At 40.3% G+C, this 13,392-nt stretch overlaps 1 protein-coding gene across 3 annotated transcripts in view; it reads right to left on the bottom strand.

Annotated features, from left to right (window-relative positions):
• Positions 1 to 13,392, bottom strand: part of baiap2l1a (BAR/IMD domain containing adaptor protein 2 like 1a) — a 95,177-nt gene that overhangs the window by 54,428 nt on the left and 27,357 nt on the right. For all 3 annotated transcript variants that reach the window (XM_055651619.1, XM_055651618.1, XM_055651620.1), the window contains exon 3: positions 8,034 to 8,120. In XM_055651619.1, coding sequence (XP_055507594.1) covers positions 8,034 to 8,120 — 87 coding nt within the window. The remainder of the gene's footprint in view (positions 1 to 8,033; positions 8,121 to 13,392) is intronic.

The raw sequence follows: 13,392 nt of genomic DNA on the forward strand, positions 1-13,392 counted from the left end.
GCCTCAAAAATAATTTGATTTAAAATAACAGGAAATTCTGGAAACGCAGGGCTTGAAAGTAGACTGTGGAAAGCCTGTGACTCCTTCATCGCTTTCAAGCTCTAGATTGTTTCTTTTTCCACAGACGCTGCCCAACCTGATGAGCGTTTCCAGCATTTTCTGGTTTTATTTATTTTGGATTTTTCCAATAGCTGCAGTTTTTTGCTTTTCAATAATTGGAATTAACCAATGATTTTAGTAGTCTCTCAGTGTGGATCCAATAGATATCACTGCAAAATAATCTTTCCTAAAACAGTTTGCCTTGAAAAAACCTCAGTTTTAGAACCATTGTTAATCTGAAATAGTTTGGTTGCATAGTAAAAACTAAAATTATGATAAAAATCAGTCATGCCAATGGAGTTTTCTTACAGTTAACATTTCTAGAAAATCATACCAAGCAAGTGCCCAGCTCCTTGCTTAAACAGTTTCCAGACTGATAAGTGATAACTAATCATTTCATACTAAGATGTGAAAATTATGCAGATATGGATCTGCATATTCATAAGCTGTTTTAATCTGAAATAAGTAGTTTTCTTTTAGAGCTACTAGGAAAAATACCTGTTAGGACTTGGGTGACCAAGTGACTTTAAATAAATACTTCTGTACTAGATCAAAATTCTGTGACCTATAATTCAGAACTGCCTCTGAATTATTTAACCCATCACAAATTATTCTTACAAAGTTCTCTGTGTGTTGTGCGATTTCATTTTAAAATAAAACAATGTAAATGATAAATTGCTGGATGTGATGAGAAGAAGTAAATGATATAATAATAAATCATTTTTTCATTTTTTCACAAGTTCCAGGAGTAGAATTAGGCCATTCGGCCCATCGAGTCTACTCCACCATTCAATCATACCCATTCTAATCAAGGATTTGTCTATCTCTGCCTTAAAAATAGCCATTGACGGCCTCCACAGCTCTCTGTGGCAATGAGTTCCACAGATTAACTACCTTGAAGTTCCTCCTCACCTCCTTTCTAAAAGAGTGCCCTTTAATTCTGAGACTATGACCTCTGGTCCTGGAAACATCCTTTCCAGTGGAAACATTCTTTCCACTCCACTCTATTATGCCTTTCATTATTCTGTAAGTTTCAATGAGATTCCCCCCTCAACCTTTTAAACTCCAGTGAGTAGAGGCCCAGTACTGTCAGACGCTCATTATTTGCTAACCCACTCATTCCTGGAATCAATCTTGTAAACCTCCTCTGGACTTTCTCCAGAGCTAGCGCATCCTTCCTCAGGTATGGGGCCCAAATTTGCTCACAGTACTTCCAGTGCGGCCTGACCAGTGCCTTATAGAGCCTCAGCACTACATGTCTGTTTTTGTATTCCAGTCCGCTTGATATAAATGCTAGAATTGAATTTCCCTTCCTTACTACCGATTCGACTTGCAAATTAACTTTTTGGGAGTCCTGCCCCAGCACTCCCAAGCCCCTTTGCATCTCCGATTTCTGGATTCTCTATCCATATAGAAAATTATCTACGCCTCTATTCTTATTACCAAAATGCATGACTCCGCACTTTGCTACACTGAATTTCATCTGCCACTTCTCTTCCCATTCTCCGAACCTGTCCAAGTCCTTCTGCAGAGTCCTTGCTTCCTCTACACTGCCTGCCCCTCCACCTATCTTAGCATCATCTGCAAACATGGTCACAAGGCCTTCAATACCCTTATCCAAATCATTAATATACAACGTGAAGAGAAGCAGCCCTAGCACCGACCCTTGTGGAACTCCTCTAGTCACTGACAGCCAACCTGAAAAAGCGCCTTTTATTGCAACTCTTTGCATTCTGCCATCCAGCCAACCCGCTATCCATGCTAGTACTTTCCCTTTAATACCTTTAATCTCATCTTCACCTTATCCAAAGGCCTTCTGAAACGCACCGAAGCCCACATTATTTGCAACTGTTGAAAATTAATATAGCAACATAAAAGCATGATCTTGTTACTCTCACACCCTAGTGATTTTCTCTTCTCCCCTGTCTTATTAGGCAGTAGATAATAAAGCTTGAAAGCACTATCACCAGATTGAAGAACAACTTCTTTCCTGCTGTTACCAGACTCTTGAAAAGTCAGTTCATCTGCTAAGGACAAATTTCCAATCTTCTAATCCACCTCATTGTGGCCCAAGCACTTTTTATCTGCAGTTTCTCTGTAGCATCACATTATATTCTCCCCTGTTTCTTTTGTTTGGCACCATTGATGTACTCATGTATGGTTTGATTTGCGTTGGTAACACAGAAAATTACATTAATGTTAAAATAACATTAATGTTCACTTTCAGTACAAAAAACTATAAATTAGACAATAGGCAATGGATCAAAAGAGCTGGCTGAGAAATTTGTGTCTCAGTTTTAAAGGCAAACCTGATCAAAGACAAGATAGCGCAATACAATCCCAAATTATTTCAAAGGATTACAGCCAAGTTCACATACCCAGTGTGCAACAGTACCTTCAAATTTAATTTTTTCCACAGGAAATCTTCACAAGCAAAGAATCTCTCTGCAAGCACCAATTTACAACATCAGCATTGTGACTTGTTAAACTGTTTTTGTTGCTAGAATTCATAATAGCTTCCACTTGATGAATGTGCCCCATTGTATAACTATTTTAGGAGCAATGTTATAATGCATATCTAAATTTCCAAAACAGCTTTCCAAACATTAAAATTTAAATAGATGCTGAAATCAATTGACATCCAATTAAACCATCGTTTAATCCCAAGATTATGTGTTATTGAAAATTTATACTGCCTTTCAACACCACCTTTCCAATTCATTCAGAAGACGCTTTTTAGATGGATATCTTAATAATTTCAGTTTCCTGTTTACACTGTGAAAAGTTAGGTTGGTGTCATGACATGATGTAATGTTTCTCAAATCCTTTCAAAAATATTATGGAAATGTACTGAGACCATCATCCTGTCAATGGTTTACTTGACGGTAATACACCACAACTGACTGCCAATATCTGGTTTCCATTGGAAGGTTTTCCAAGCCAAATGTTCTGCTTATAGCTTTAGCATCTAATTCAAATATTCATGTTCAACACCTTAGATGCCACCACTGACCAGAATTAAACTGGGCCGGCCATGTAATTAGTGGCTACAACAGCAAGTCAGAAGCTGGGCTTCTTGCTGTGAGTGACTCACCTCACATCCTTGGAGCTTTTTCACTTTCTACAAATCACAAATCATGAAAGTAACAAAGTTCTTCACTTGGCTGGATTATAATAACAAAATGCAGCAAACTAATTTATTTCCCCCCAATTTTTTGGCAAGAATAATTATTAGCTTGAACCTCTTATTTATTTATTTTACTTTGATTTATTAATGCTTTTCAGGATCTAGCATTGATGGCAAGGCCAGCATTTAGTCTCCATCAAGAAGCAAGACAACTTGATGCAACATGAACTGCTGCAATTTTTCCAGTGAAAGTATGTTCAAAGTGGTGCTGGATTGGGCGTTCCAGGATTTAAATGGCGATTATTAAAAAACCGCAACATATTTCCAGGTCAGAGCGATGTGTGGTTTGAAGATAAAAATGCCAGTGGATGTACTTCCATCTGTCCCAAGTCTGTGCCTTACTAGATAGAAGTCACGGGTTTGGGAGGTGCTGGTGGGGTAGTCTGGGCAAGTATCTGCATTGCAGTTGTGGATGGTAGACACTGCAACCACTCCATGCAGGTGGTGGAGTGAATTCATGCTTAAGGTGACAGAGGCAGTACCAATCCAGTGGGCTATTTTGTTCTGTGTGAAGGTTCTCAAATATGATTACTACAATCCCAGCAAGTGGAGAGTATCCCATTACATTCCTGACTTGTACTTTGCAGGAAGTGAAATGGCTTTAGAGTGTGAGGAGGTACGTCACTCATCACAGGATATCCAGCTTCTGACCCACTCTTGTACTCACTGTGGTTATGGGGCTTGACCAATACAATTCTGGTCAATGGTGGCCCCCAGAATGTCGATCACGATACATGGTATGGCAACAGCATTGCTTGTCAAGAGCAAGTGATTCACTAGCCAATTTTGTGGACTTTCATGGTGGCACAAATAATACTTGCAATAGTATCTGTGATCATATTTTCTGCACAACTGCTATATGTTGGAGCAGGTCTGTATTTTATGCCCTTATTTATGAAATCATTGTGGGCACAGGATAAATGAACTAAAAATATTCCCTGTTAACTGCCTCGTCTTCACTCAGTAAAAATTACAATGTTGGTACATTTTTCTTAGAACAATATCAATCTCAGTTAACAGTGTAAATCCTAAAAAATTTAAGAACAGAGATTATAAATTCAGAGCATGCTTACCACTTAACACAGTATTATTAACAATTTCAACACGAAAGTTAAACATAGCCATGTTCTCCAGCATCTGCAGTTCCTTCTTAAATACATAGCCATGTTTAATTTGGTGCACAAAATATTTCATAGTATATTGTAGGTCAATAGATTTCTCACTGGTGTCTTGCCCTTTATTTAACCCTCAATCAATAATATTGGGGAAAATAGTCTAGTCATGTATTTAGTTATTCTCTTTGAAATGTTATTGTGTGCAAATTAACTGGCGCATTTACCAATGCTATAAAAGTACCTAAGGCTCACATATACCTCCGCTCAGTCCGCAATAACCAACCTGACCTCCCGGTGGCTCAGCACTTAAACTCCCCCTCCCATTCCTAATCCGACCTCTCTGTCCTGGGTCTCCTCCATTGCCAGAGTGAGCAACACCGGAAATTGGAGGAACAGCACCTCATATTCCGCCTGGGCAGTTTGCATCCTGATGGCATTAACGTTGAAATCTTCCAATTTTGCTAGCCCTTGCTGTCTCCTCCCCTTCCTTAACCCTCGAGCTGTCTCCTCCCATCCCCCCGCCCTCGGGCTCCTCCTCCTCCCTTTTTCCTTCCTTCTCCCCCCCACCCCCCATCAGTCTGAAGAAGGGTTTCAGCCCGAAACGTCGCCTATTTCCTTCGCTCCATAGATGCTGCTGCACCCGCTGAGTTTCTCCAGCATTTTTGTGTACCTCACATATACTTAATTGGTTGTAAAATGTATTGGGAAATTGTAAAACAACGGGTGCAGTGCAAATTTCGGTTAATTCTTGGCTCGAGGCACTTTTATCCCTTAACATAAATATCTAAGACTTTTCACAAATATTAGTGGTCAGTTTGCACAATGACTAGTCATTTATTTAAAGTATCAGAAAACTGGACATGAAACTCGACTAAGGAGTGTTCCCAAAGTATAAAATGTATAGATGGATCCATGGTAACATTTGCCCTGCAAATTTGCTTTCTCAAGTGTTAAAGTAGCTTGCTTGGGAGTATTTACATTGTATACATACAGACTAATGACCAAGAGCAATTTGAGAAAAAATATTTCATCTGCTGCTCATCTGAAATAGTGAAAAAACGATGTGTAATAAAAATGCCTGAAGTCTTCAAAGCAACAGTGTGTGCAGCTTTCTTCATGGTCAGCAAGGTCAACTGCTTCCATGCCATTGACTTTAATAAAGGTTTTCAGGTATCAGCTTAGGGAAGCCCATAGGGATACATAACTCAAGATGAGTGAACAGCCAATCATGTTGAAGAATTTTCATATGGTAAACCGGGAAACAACAAATATAAACTTATTAACCAATATTGTAACCATTTTACACAATAGAAAATAAAGATTGAAACATGCAAGATAAATAAATTGAATGATAGACTTAAAATTGTAACAAATATTTTGAAATGTGGGAGGAGTAATAACCTACATTGAAGATTTGTTTCTGTTAGGCACCCATAGGGTGCTGAACAATATTTATGGCATAAGACGATAACACAAATTCACTTAGAGTCATAGAGTGATAGTGTGGAAACAGGCCCTTCGGCTCAACTCATCCACACCTGGCCAACAATGCCCCAGCTACACTAGTCCCACTTGCCTGCGCTTGGTCCATATTGCAACATTTTTGAAATATTCACAGAAATACTCGTTCATAAATACTTCATTTTTCATACTTGCCTTGGAGGCTGGAAAACAGTCATTCTTGGGAAATAGGAATTACTGTTGGTTGCTCTAGGATTTTGATTTGGCATCATGTTTAGCATATACATCATGGGCAGAAGGGCCTATTCCTATGCTGTACTGTTCTATGATAGTTAACCATGCACATACATAGCCTTTACTTGCAGTTTGTTTTAACGACAGTGATACAGATACTGTTGCCATTGTTGAAAATGTAAAATCAAGATTCAATCCCAAGTGTTCAGGTCAAAATTATGGAGCCCTCAAATGAAAGGAAAGAGCTTTAATACGTATATAAAATGGAATTATAGTAGTTTATATATTATAACATTGTTATGACATATTTAGTTATTTTTTGTAATTTATGCTGTAAATACCTTCCTCCCAGTATAACAATTAAATTAACTATGTGCATGGTGTTAACACTTTATTTTTATTTTTAAGATGTAGTCAGCAAACTGAGATGAATGGAAAGGAAATGTGCTTTTCCCTGTGGATTTTTACATTCATTTCCAGATCTGTCTAATGGCAGACCTGGAAAGAGCTGAACAAGAATATTCCATTCATGGCAGTGAATGAACAAGCCTCTGTCTAGTTTTGCTAACATACTGCCAGATTTCACACGGTATGGGAAGATGAGAAGGGAAGTGTGCAGAAATAATACAAGAAACAATAAGGGACTGTGAAAACAATTTATATACTTTTCATAACCTCAGGAGGTATCAAAGCAATTTATGGTCAATGAAGTATGCATGATGTGTAATCACTCTCATGAAGAGGGAATGATAAAACAAGAGGGTATGCAGAGAGGGACAAACTGTTAATTTTACAGTTGGATTACATTTGAGAAGAACTGGCCATTTCCGATACAACCAGGGAAAAACTGCCTGTCTGAAATTGCTGAGTTCTGTATTGAGTCACAAAGAAAGCAATGTGCATAGGTGGAAAATGAGGATCTGCTTCAAGCTTTTGTTATTTTTGTTGGGTCTAGATGAAACAGTATGGGAAGCAACAGATTAGCAGGTCCGAGAGTTTGAGATATGGATAATTAATTTAGTAAAGATACAACATGGAAATAGTCCACGCAGACCATTGATCACCTGTTCACACTAGTTCTATGTTATCCCACTTTTGCATACACTCCTTACACATTAGGGGCAATTTACAGAAGCCAATTAACCTACAAACCCTGAAGTTCTGAAGTAATCTGAAGAATGGTCCCGACCTGAAACATCACATATTCATGTCGTCCAGAAATGCTGCCTGACCTGCTGAGTTGCACCAGCGCTTTTTGTCCTTCTTTTAAGCCCACAAACCCATATGTCTTTGGGATATGAGAGGAAACTGGAACACCTGGAAGAAACTCACACAGTCACAGGGAGAACGTGCAAACTCCACACTGACATCACCCAAGGTCAGGGTCGAACTAGGGTTTCTGGCTCTGTGAGGCAGCAGCTTTATCAGCTGCGCCACTGTGCCACCCTAAAGTGAAAGGTAACTGGAAGAGCAGGATCACCATTGCAGAATGAATAGAGGTGTTCTGCAAAGCATCAAAATATGCAGTGCAGAGAATATTCCTTTTGTCCAATATGCCCTAACCTGCCCTCTGCAACTTGTTTTTTTTCTACTTTGTTGGCACAGCTGATAGAACCGCTGTCCCTCAGTGCCAGAAGCTCAGGTTCATTCTTGATCTCAGATATCTCGCTGCATGGAGTTTGCATGTATTTCCTGTGATGGAATGGGCTTCCTATGGATGTTCTATTCGATTCCCATATCCCAAAAACCTGAGCGTTCGTACATCAATTGCACTGTAACTTTGCACCTTGGCGAGTGGTAAAATCTTGGGGTGGAGGGGTGAAGAACGATTGGGAAGTTGTTGAGCGTGAGGAGAATAAAATAATGATATTAATAATAGTAGTACGATTATAAATACAGTTGAGATACAAAAAGGATCAGGTAGTTTGTGCTCTTACCCAGTTCTCTGGACACTGGCGATTGTGAACTCATCTCTCCCAACTTCGAAATGGCATCAAAATATATCTTGCCTGCTCCCACCATAGCTGTTAAAAATTAATAGAAAAAATTATTTTGACATATGGCCTTTTATTTATTTCGGCACGTTTCACAGACAGTACAAGATACCAACAAGAGCAAACCTGGTATCTCACGAATGTTGTATTGCAAGGAATTTCTGAGAATCATTACAACTATTTTAGTTACATAACAAGTATATAAAACTACACTTGAATTCCAATATACCAAATGAAGCGCATGTGGCTGGGTGGATCAAAATTAAGACCAGAATTTACATAGTACCCATCACACCCAAAGCTGTCACAAATACTGTAGTCAAAGAGAGCAACATTAGCAAACAGGACTGGCAGGTGCACGGAAACAATTGAAGTTGGTTTAAACTGCTTTCATTTTAATACTAGAGGTTTAATAGGTAAGGCGAATGAACTCAGGGTGTGGTTTGGCCCTGGGCAATGGGATATTATATCCATAACAGAAACCTAGCTGAGAGAAGGCCAGGTCTGACAGCTCAATGTTCCAGGATACATAGATGTGATGGAGATGCAAGGGGAGGGGGTGGTTGGCTTTTTGGTCAGGGAGGATTAGAGGGGATATTCTTGGGGGATCACCTACTGAGGCAGGATGGGTATACTTAAAAACGGGAGGGGAATTATCTCTTTTAGGGGATTGTATTTGCAGCTCCCAATAGTCAGCATCAATTAGATGAGCAGATATATAGGGAGATTGTAGATTGACGTAAAACTAATAGGGTGGTATTAGCATGAGATTTCAACATCCGTAATATTGACCCCCCCCTCCCCCTCGTGTAAACGGCTTGTATTGGGATAGAATTTGTTAAGTGACCAAAATAATCTTTCTTGCCCAATATATAAATGGCCCTACAAGCGAGGGAACACTGAACCTCCTTTTGGGAAACAAGATAGAACAAGTGATTGAAGTGTCAGTGGAGGAGCACATTGGGACCAGTGATCATAATTCAAGTAGTTATGGAGAAGGATAGGACTGACCCACAAGGTTCTAAATTGGGGAACAGCTAATTTGAGAGGCATTAGGGGGAAACTTGCAGAGGTCGTTTGGGAGAGTGTGCTTGTAATGTAGGAGATGCAGCAACCAATTTACAACCATGTGGTCCCAAAATAACAACTTACTATTATCCAAATAATCTATTTTAATCATATTGACCAAGGGAAATATACAATGTACATTATACATTGTATAACACAATGGAACACTTCCCTCATCTTCAATATCCTCATCAAGCTGAGAGAGTAGGTAAGGGGTCATTTGACCATCTCATCTAAAAGCAGCATTTTGGGCAATGTAACGCACAATAATACAACGGGGTAACGTTTTGAGCTCAGGAACTTTCTTAGTCGTCCAAGTCAAAAAGATAGTGATGCTGACAAAGCCACAGCTGACATCTATATATTTTATTTTCAAGTTTGCAAACACTGCAAACCCATTACAGTAACTGAAAGTATATATGCAGCTAATCCTTCTTAAAAGGTAAAGAATTGAATTTTTTGGATGGAGTGACTCCAGTTACTTTACAGTATTATATGAAATAAATCTTGGGTAGAAATGAGTCTCAAGTCCATTGCATGCTAAGTGAAATATTCCTTCCTTTGAGGTTTCTCTTCCTATTCAAGTATTTTATCAATTTAAGATTTGGCTTTTCAAGGGCTATTGAGGAGAGTAAACACAAGACAAAGTTTAATTGTTTTTTTGAAGTCACAAGACACTGCAGATGCTGGAATCTGGAGTAAAAAATAAACTGCTGAGGAACTCAGTGGGTCAGGCAGCATCTATGGAGGCAATGTTGTGTGTTGAGACCCTGTATTAGGATCGAGATTGGAGCGGGCAGAATGTAAATTATACTGGGCATCTCATGTTTTACTATTAGTGCTGATGCAACCAACCTGATACTTAGACCTCAACCAAAATGCTGTAGATACAGTATCAGGGCTCTCACTTAACTTTTTTCCCCTGTTGCCAGCCGGGCAGCTTTGACAGCTTTTTAGGTTGCTAAATAACAGTTTAGGTGGTCAATTTAAGACGACTTGCATGACGCGTGTGATAATGTGCTCGAACGAAGTGCGTAGTTACCAGTCGGAATTATACTCAATGAAGCATTCACATATTATTTCTGCTTCTAATAATGTCACAAACTAAACATATTCACCAATCAAGACATGATATATACCACAATGACATGCAGCAAAGTTACAATACCTTTTTACACATTGCAATTAATGCAATTTCTATTATTTCTTTCTACTTCCCAACAAAAATGTGGTTGGATTATTCAGCGTATGATCAACCTGTGTCAATAAATCCTGGACGATGGTAACATATATGCTTAACCATGCACACTACAGATTGATGCAAGCATGTTTTCCGTGAAGGACCGAAAATTATCATGACATGGCCATAGCATGGGTCGTTATTGCTATTGGTACAGAAACACTCTCGCTTCCCACATAATTTATCCACAACAAAATATACAGGTTGCAAAGAAATTTCTAAAGGCATTTTGTGATAATAGCTGTTAAAACCGACTATACCCATCTGATAAGTTAAACATTACACTAACTGACAATAGATGGCCAAAGGACATAACTGCATCAAATGTTCTTTTGGTAATATGTTTAAAGGGGTCAAAATGCCTCATTACAGGAATTTCAGATTAAATGTATGTGTTATGAACATCAATGAAGATACCCTGTTTGTATGCACCAGGTTTAAAAAAAATTATTGATAAACGCTGTTTCAATCATCCCCACTTCACAATTAACGTTAAAATTTCAACAGAAATATCTGCTGACCAAATTTGTGCTGTATATGACCGACAGTAGAAGTTAAACCTGGATAAATCCAACGTATAGTTGTGAATGTTGCTCATTAAATAACAGTACTGATACTCCATATTAAGAGCATTGATTTGCTGTTAAAATGAATTCTGTAATAACATGTCAACGGTAGCTGTGACAATCGAACACTGCGGTTTAAATGTTTCACATGTTCACAATTTAATTAACGCATCTTTATGGATTAAAACAAATAATAACATTGGGATGTAAAACACATTTGATTGCATTCCGTTATCAAACATAGTCAAATTTTGCTCTGAAGACATTTCCAGCACAGTAGGGTCGGGGGGCTGTGAATCAGTGTGGGATGGATAAATGGCGGGGGGGGGGGGGGGGGGGGGGGGGGGGGGGGGGGGGGGGGTAGAAGGCAAGGTGCGGGATGGATGGATTGAGGCAGGGGAATTAGTGCGTGTTGGTTGCAATAGGTAAAATTGTGAGGGGCGAGCGCGGGGGATGTCAGTGGGGTTGAATGGGGTGGATCTGTACAGGATTGACGGGGGGGGGGGGGGGGCATCAGTACAGGATGAATGAGGGGATCAATACAGGATGAATGGAGGGAGGCAGTGCAGGATGGATGGGAAAGGGGGTGAGTACAGGATTAATTGGGGGACCAGTGTAGGGATGGGGGGGGGGGGGGGGGGGGGGGGGGGGGGTGGCAGGAGAATCAATGCTAGGTGGATAGGGAGATCAGTGCAGAATGAATAGATGGGGGGGCGGGAAGGGGGGGGGGGTAGATGGGGAGGGGAGCACAGGGGATGTCAGTGAGGACTGAATAGAGGCGGGAATGGGGATCAGTGGAGAGGAGGGGTCCCAGGATAAGGGGGAGTACAAGAGAGAGAGTGAGAGAGAGGGAGGGAGGGGGGGGGGGTGGGGAGGAAGGAAGGTCAGCGCTCATCGGACATGGACGGTATCATCGCCCTGCTGCCTTGGCCGTCCCTGTCCACCGCCAAGTGCCACCGACAAAGGGGGAGGCAGTTGGGATCTCCTCGCCAGCGCCTCCCCTCCTCCGCCAGCCAACAGAAGGTGTGGGGCCGAGCGGTGCAGCTGCTTCAGACGGCGGAAGGAGGCCTCCCCCTTCCTTCCTCCTTCCCGTCCTCGGCGTGCGGGTTTGTTTTGAAAGCGGTTATCGCTGTTAGTGGATTGGCGAGCAGCGGCCGCTATCAGGGCGGGCGGGGTGCCGCTATCGCTGCTGCCGCTGGCAAAGATCCAATAGGATCTTTGGCCGCTGCTGTGCGGGGCCCGTCATTCGCTCCGACCCTCCGTCACCCCACACCCCGTATCTTTGCTCCGCACTACGTCGTCGCCGCCGACAGGAAACATCACGTTCCTTTTCTCCAGAGACGCAGCCTGACCCGCTGAGTTACTCCAGTTTTTCGTGTCCATCTTCGGTATAAACCAGTGCCAAACCGGGCAAAATGTCTCGGCATTTAGGTTGCCCGGCGGCACTTTGGGTGGTCATTGGCACCCGGGCAACCGCTAATTTCGAGCCGTGAGTATCCACAGATGACCTACCGAGTTCTTCCAGTCTTTAATTGTTTCCTTGACTGTCGACAGCTTAGTGCTAAAGTAAAAATTTCAAACCCTGGTATATAAATAAAGTCTTTATTTAAGTATATGAAATGGCCCAATTGCCATCTTTTCAAATCACAAGTTTACAAAGAAATACACCCATTATTCAGCTGGGACTAAAACCATAGAATAAAATGATAAAGATCAAGATAAATCCCTTTGATCAAGGCAAGTTTCAAATTATTCGCATTCTATTAAGTTCACTTAGCAAACTAATCTTGACATAATGAAAAGAATGGAAATATTATTTTTTTGAGGGCTGGGTCTCCTTTTGGACCAACTAGGAATAGAGCTATTTTTCTACAGAGCACTTACTAAACGTAAAGCATAATTTCATAATTGCATTTTGTAAACCCCAACTTGCAGATTTAATTGACTTATTCCTCATGGAATAAGAACAAAAGCTATGTAAAAAGTTTAAATTAGATTTTCTTTAAAAATCTTACAGAATGTCAGCTGCTCTTTTTTAAAAAAAAACAGTAATAACTGGAGGATTTCTAATTTTGTCTTTAAAAAAAAGGCAATGTGTAAAAACTTGGTTAGAAAGTCTTTCATTTTTTTTCATTAGGTCTCTATTGTAGCTCAACTATAATTGGAAAGGGACCTTTCAACAATTAAGATGAACTCCCGAGAATAATTACAATTAATTTATTTCCCTTAAATGACAACAACCAGACCAAAAATAGCTTGCATCTCTTTTAATCAGGGATAGATATCTTTTAAATATCCTGCCCAATTAACCGGTAGCAAGTACTTTTTTTGAAACAAGGGCATAGCTAAAGGCTGGATAAAAACCAATTTCCATTGTGTGCAACATGGCATGTCATAGATTTAATGGTGGACTTCACCAGGAGAAAGT

This window comes from Leucoraja erinacea, chromosome 20, assembly GCF_028641065.1.
Source record: "Leucoraja erinacea ecotype New England chromosome 20, Leri_hhj_1, whole genome shotgun sequence".
Classification (NCBI taxonomy): Eukaryota; Metazoa; Chordata; class Chondrichthyes; order Rajiformes; family Rajidae; genus Leucoraja; species Leucoraja erinaceus.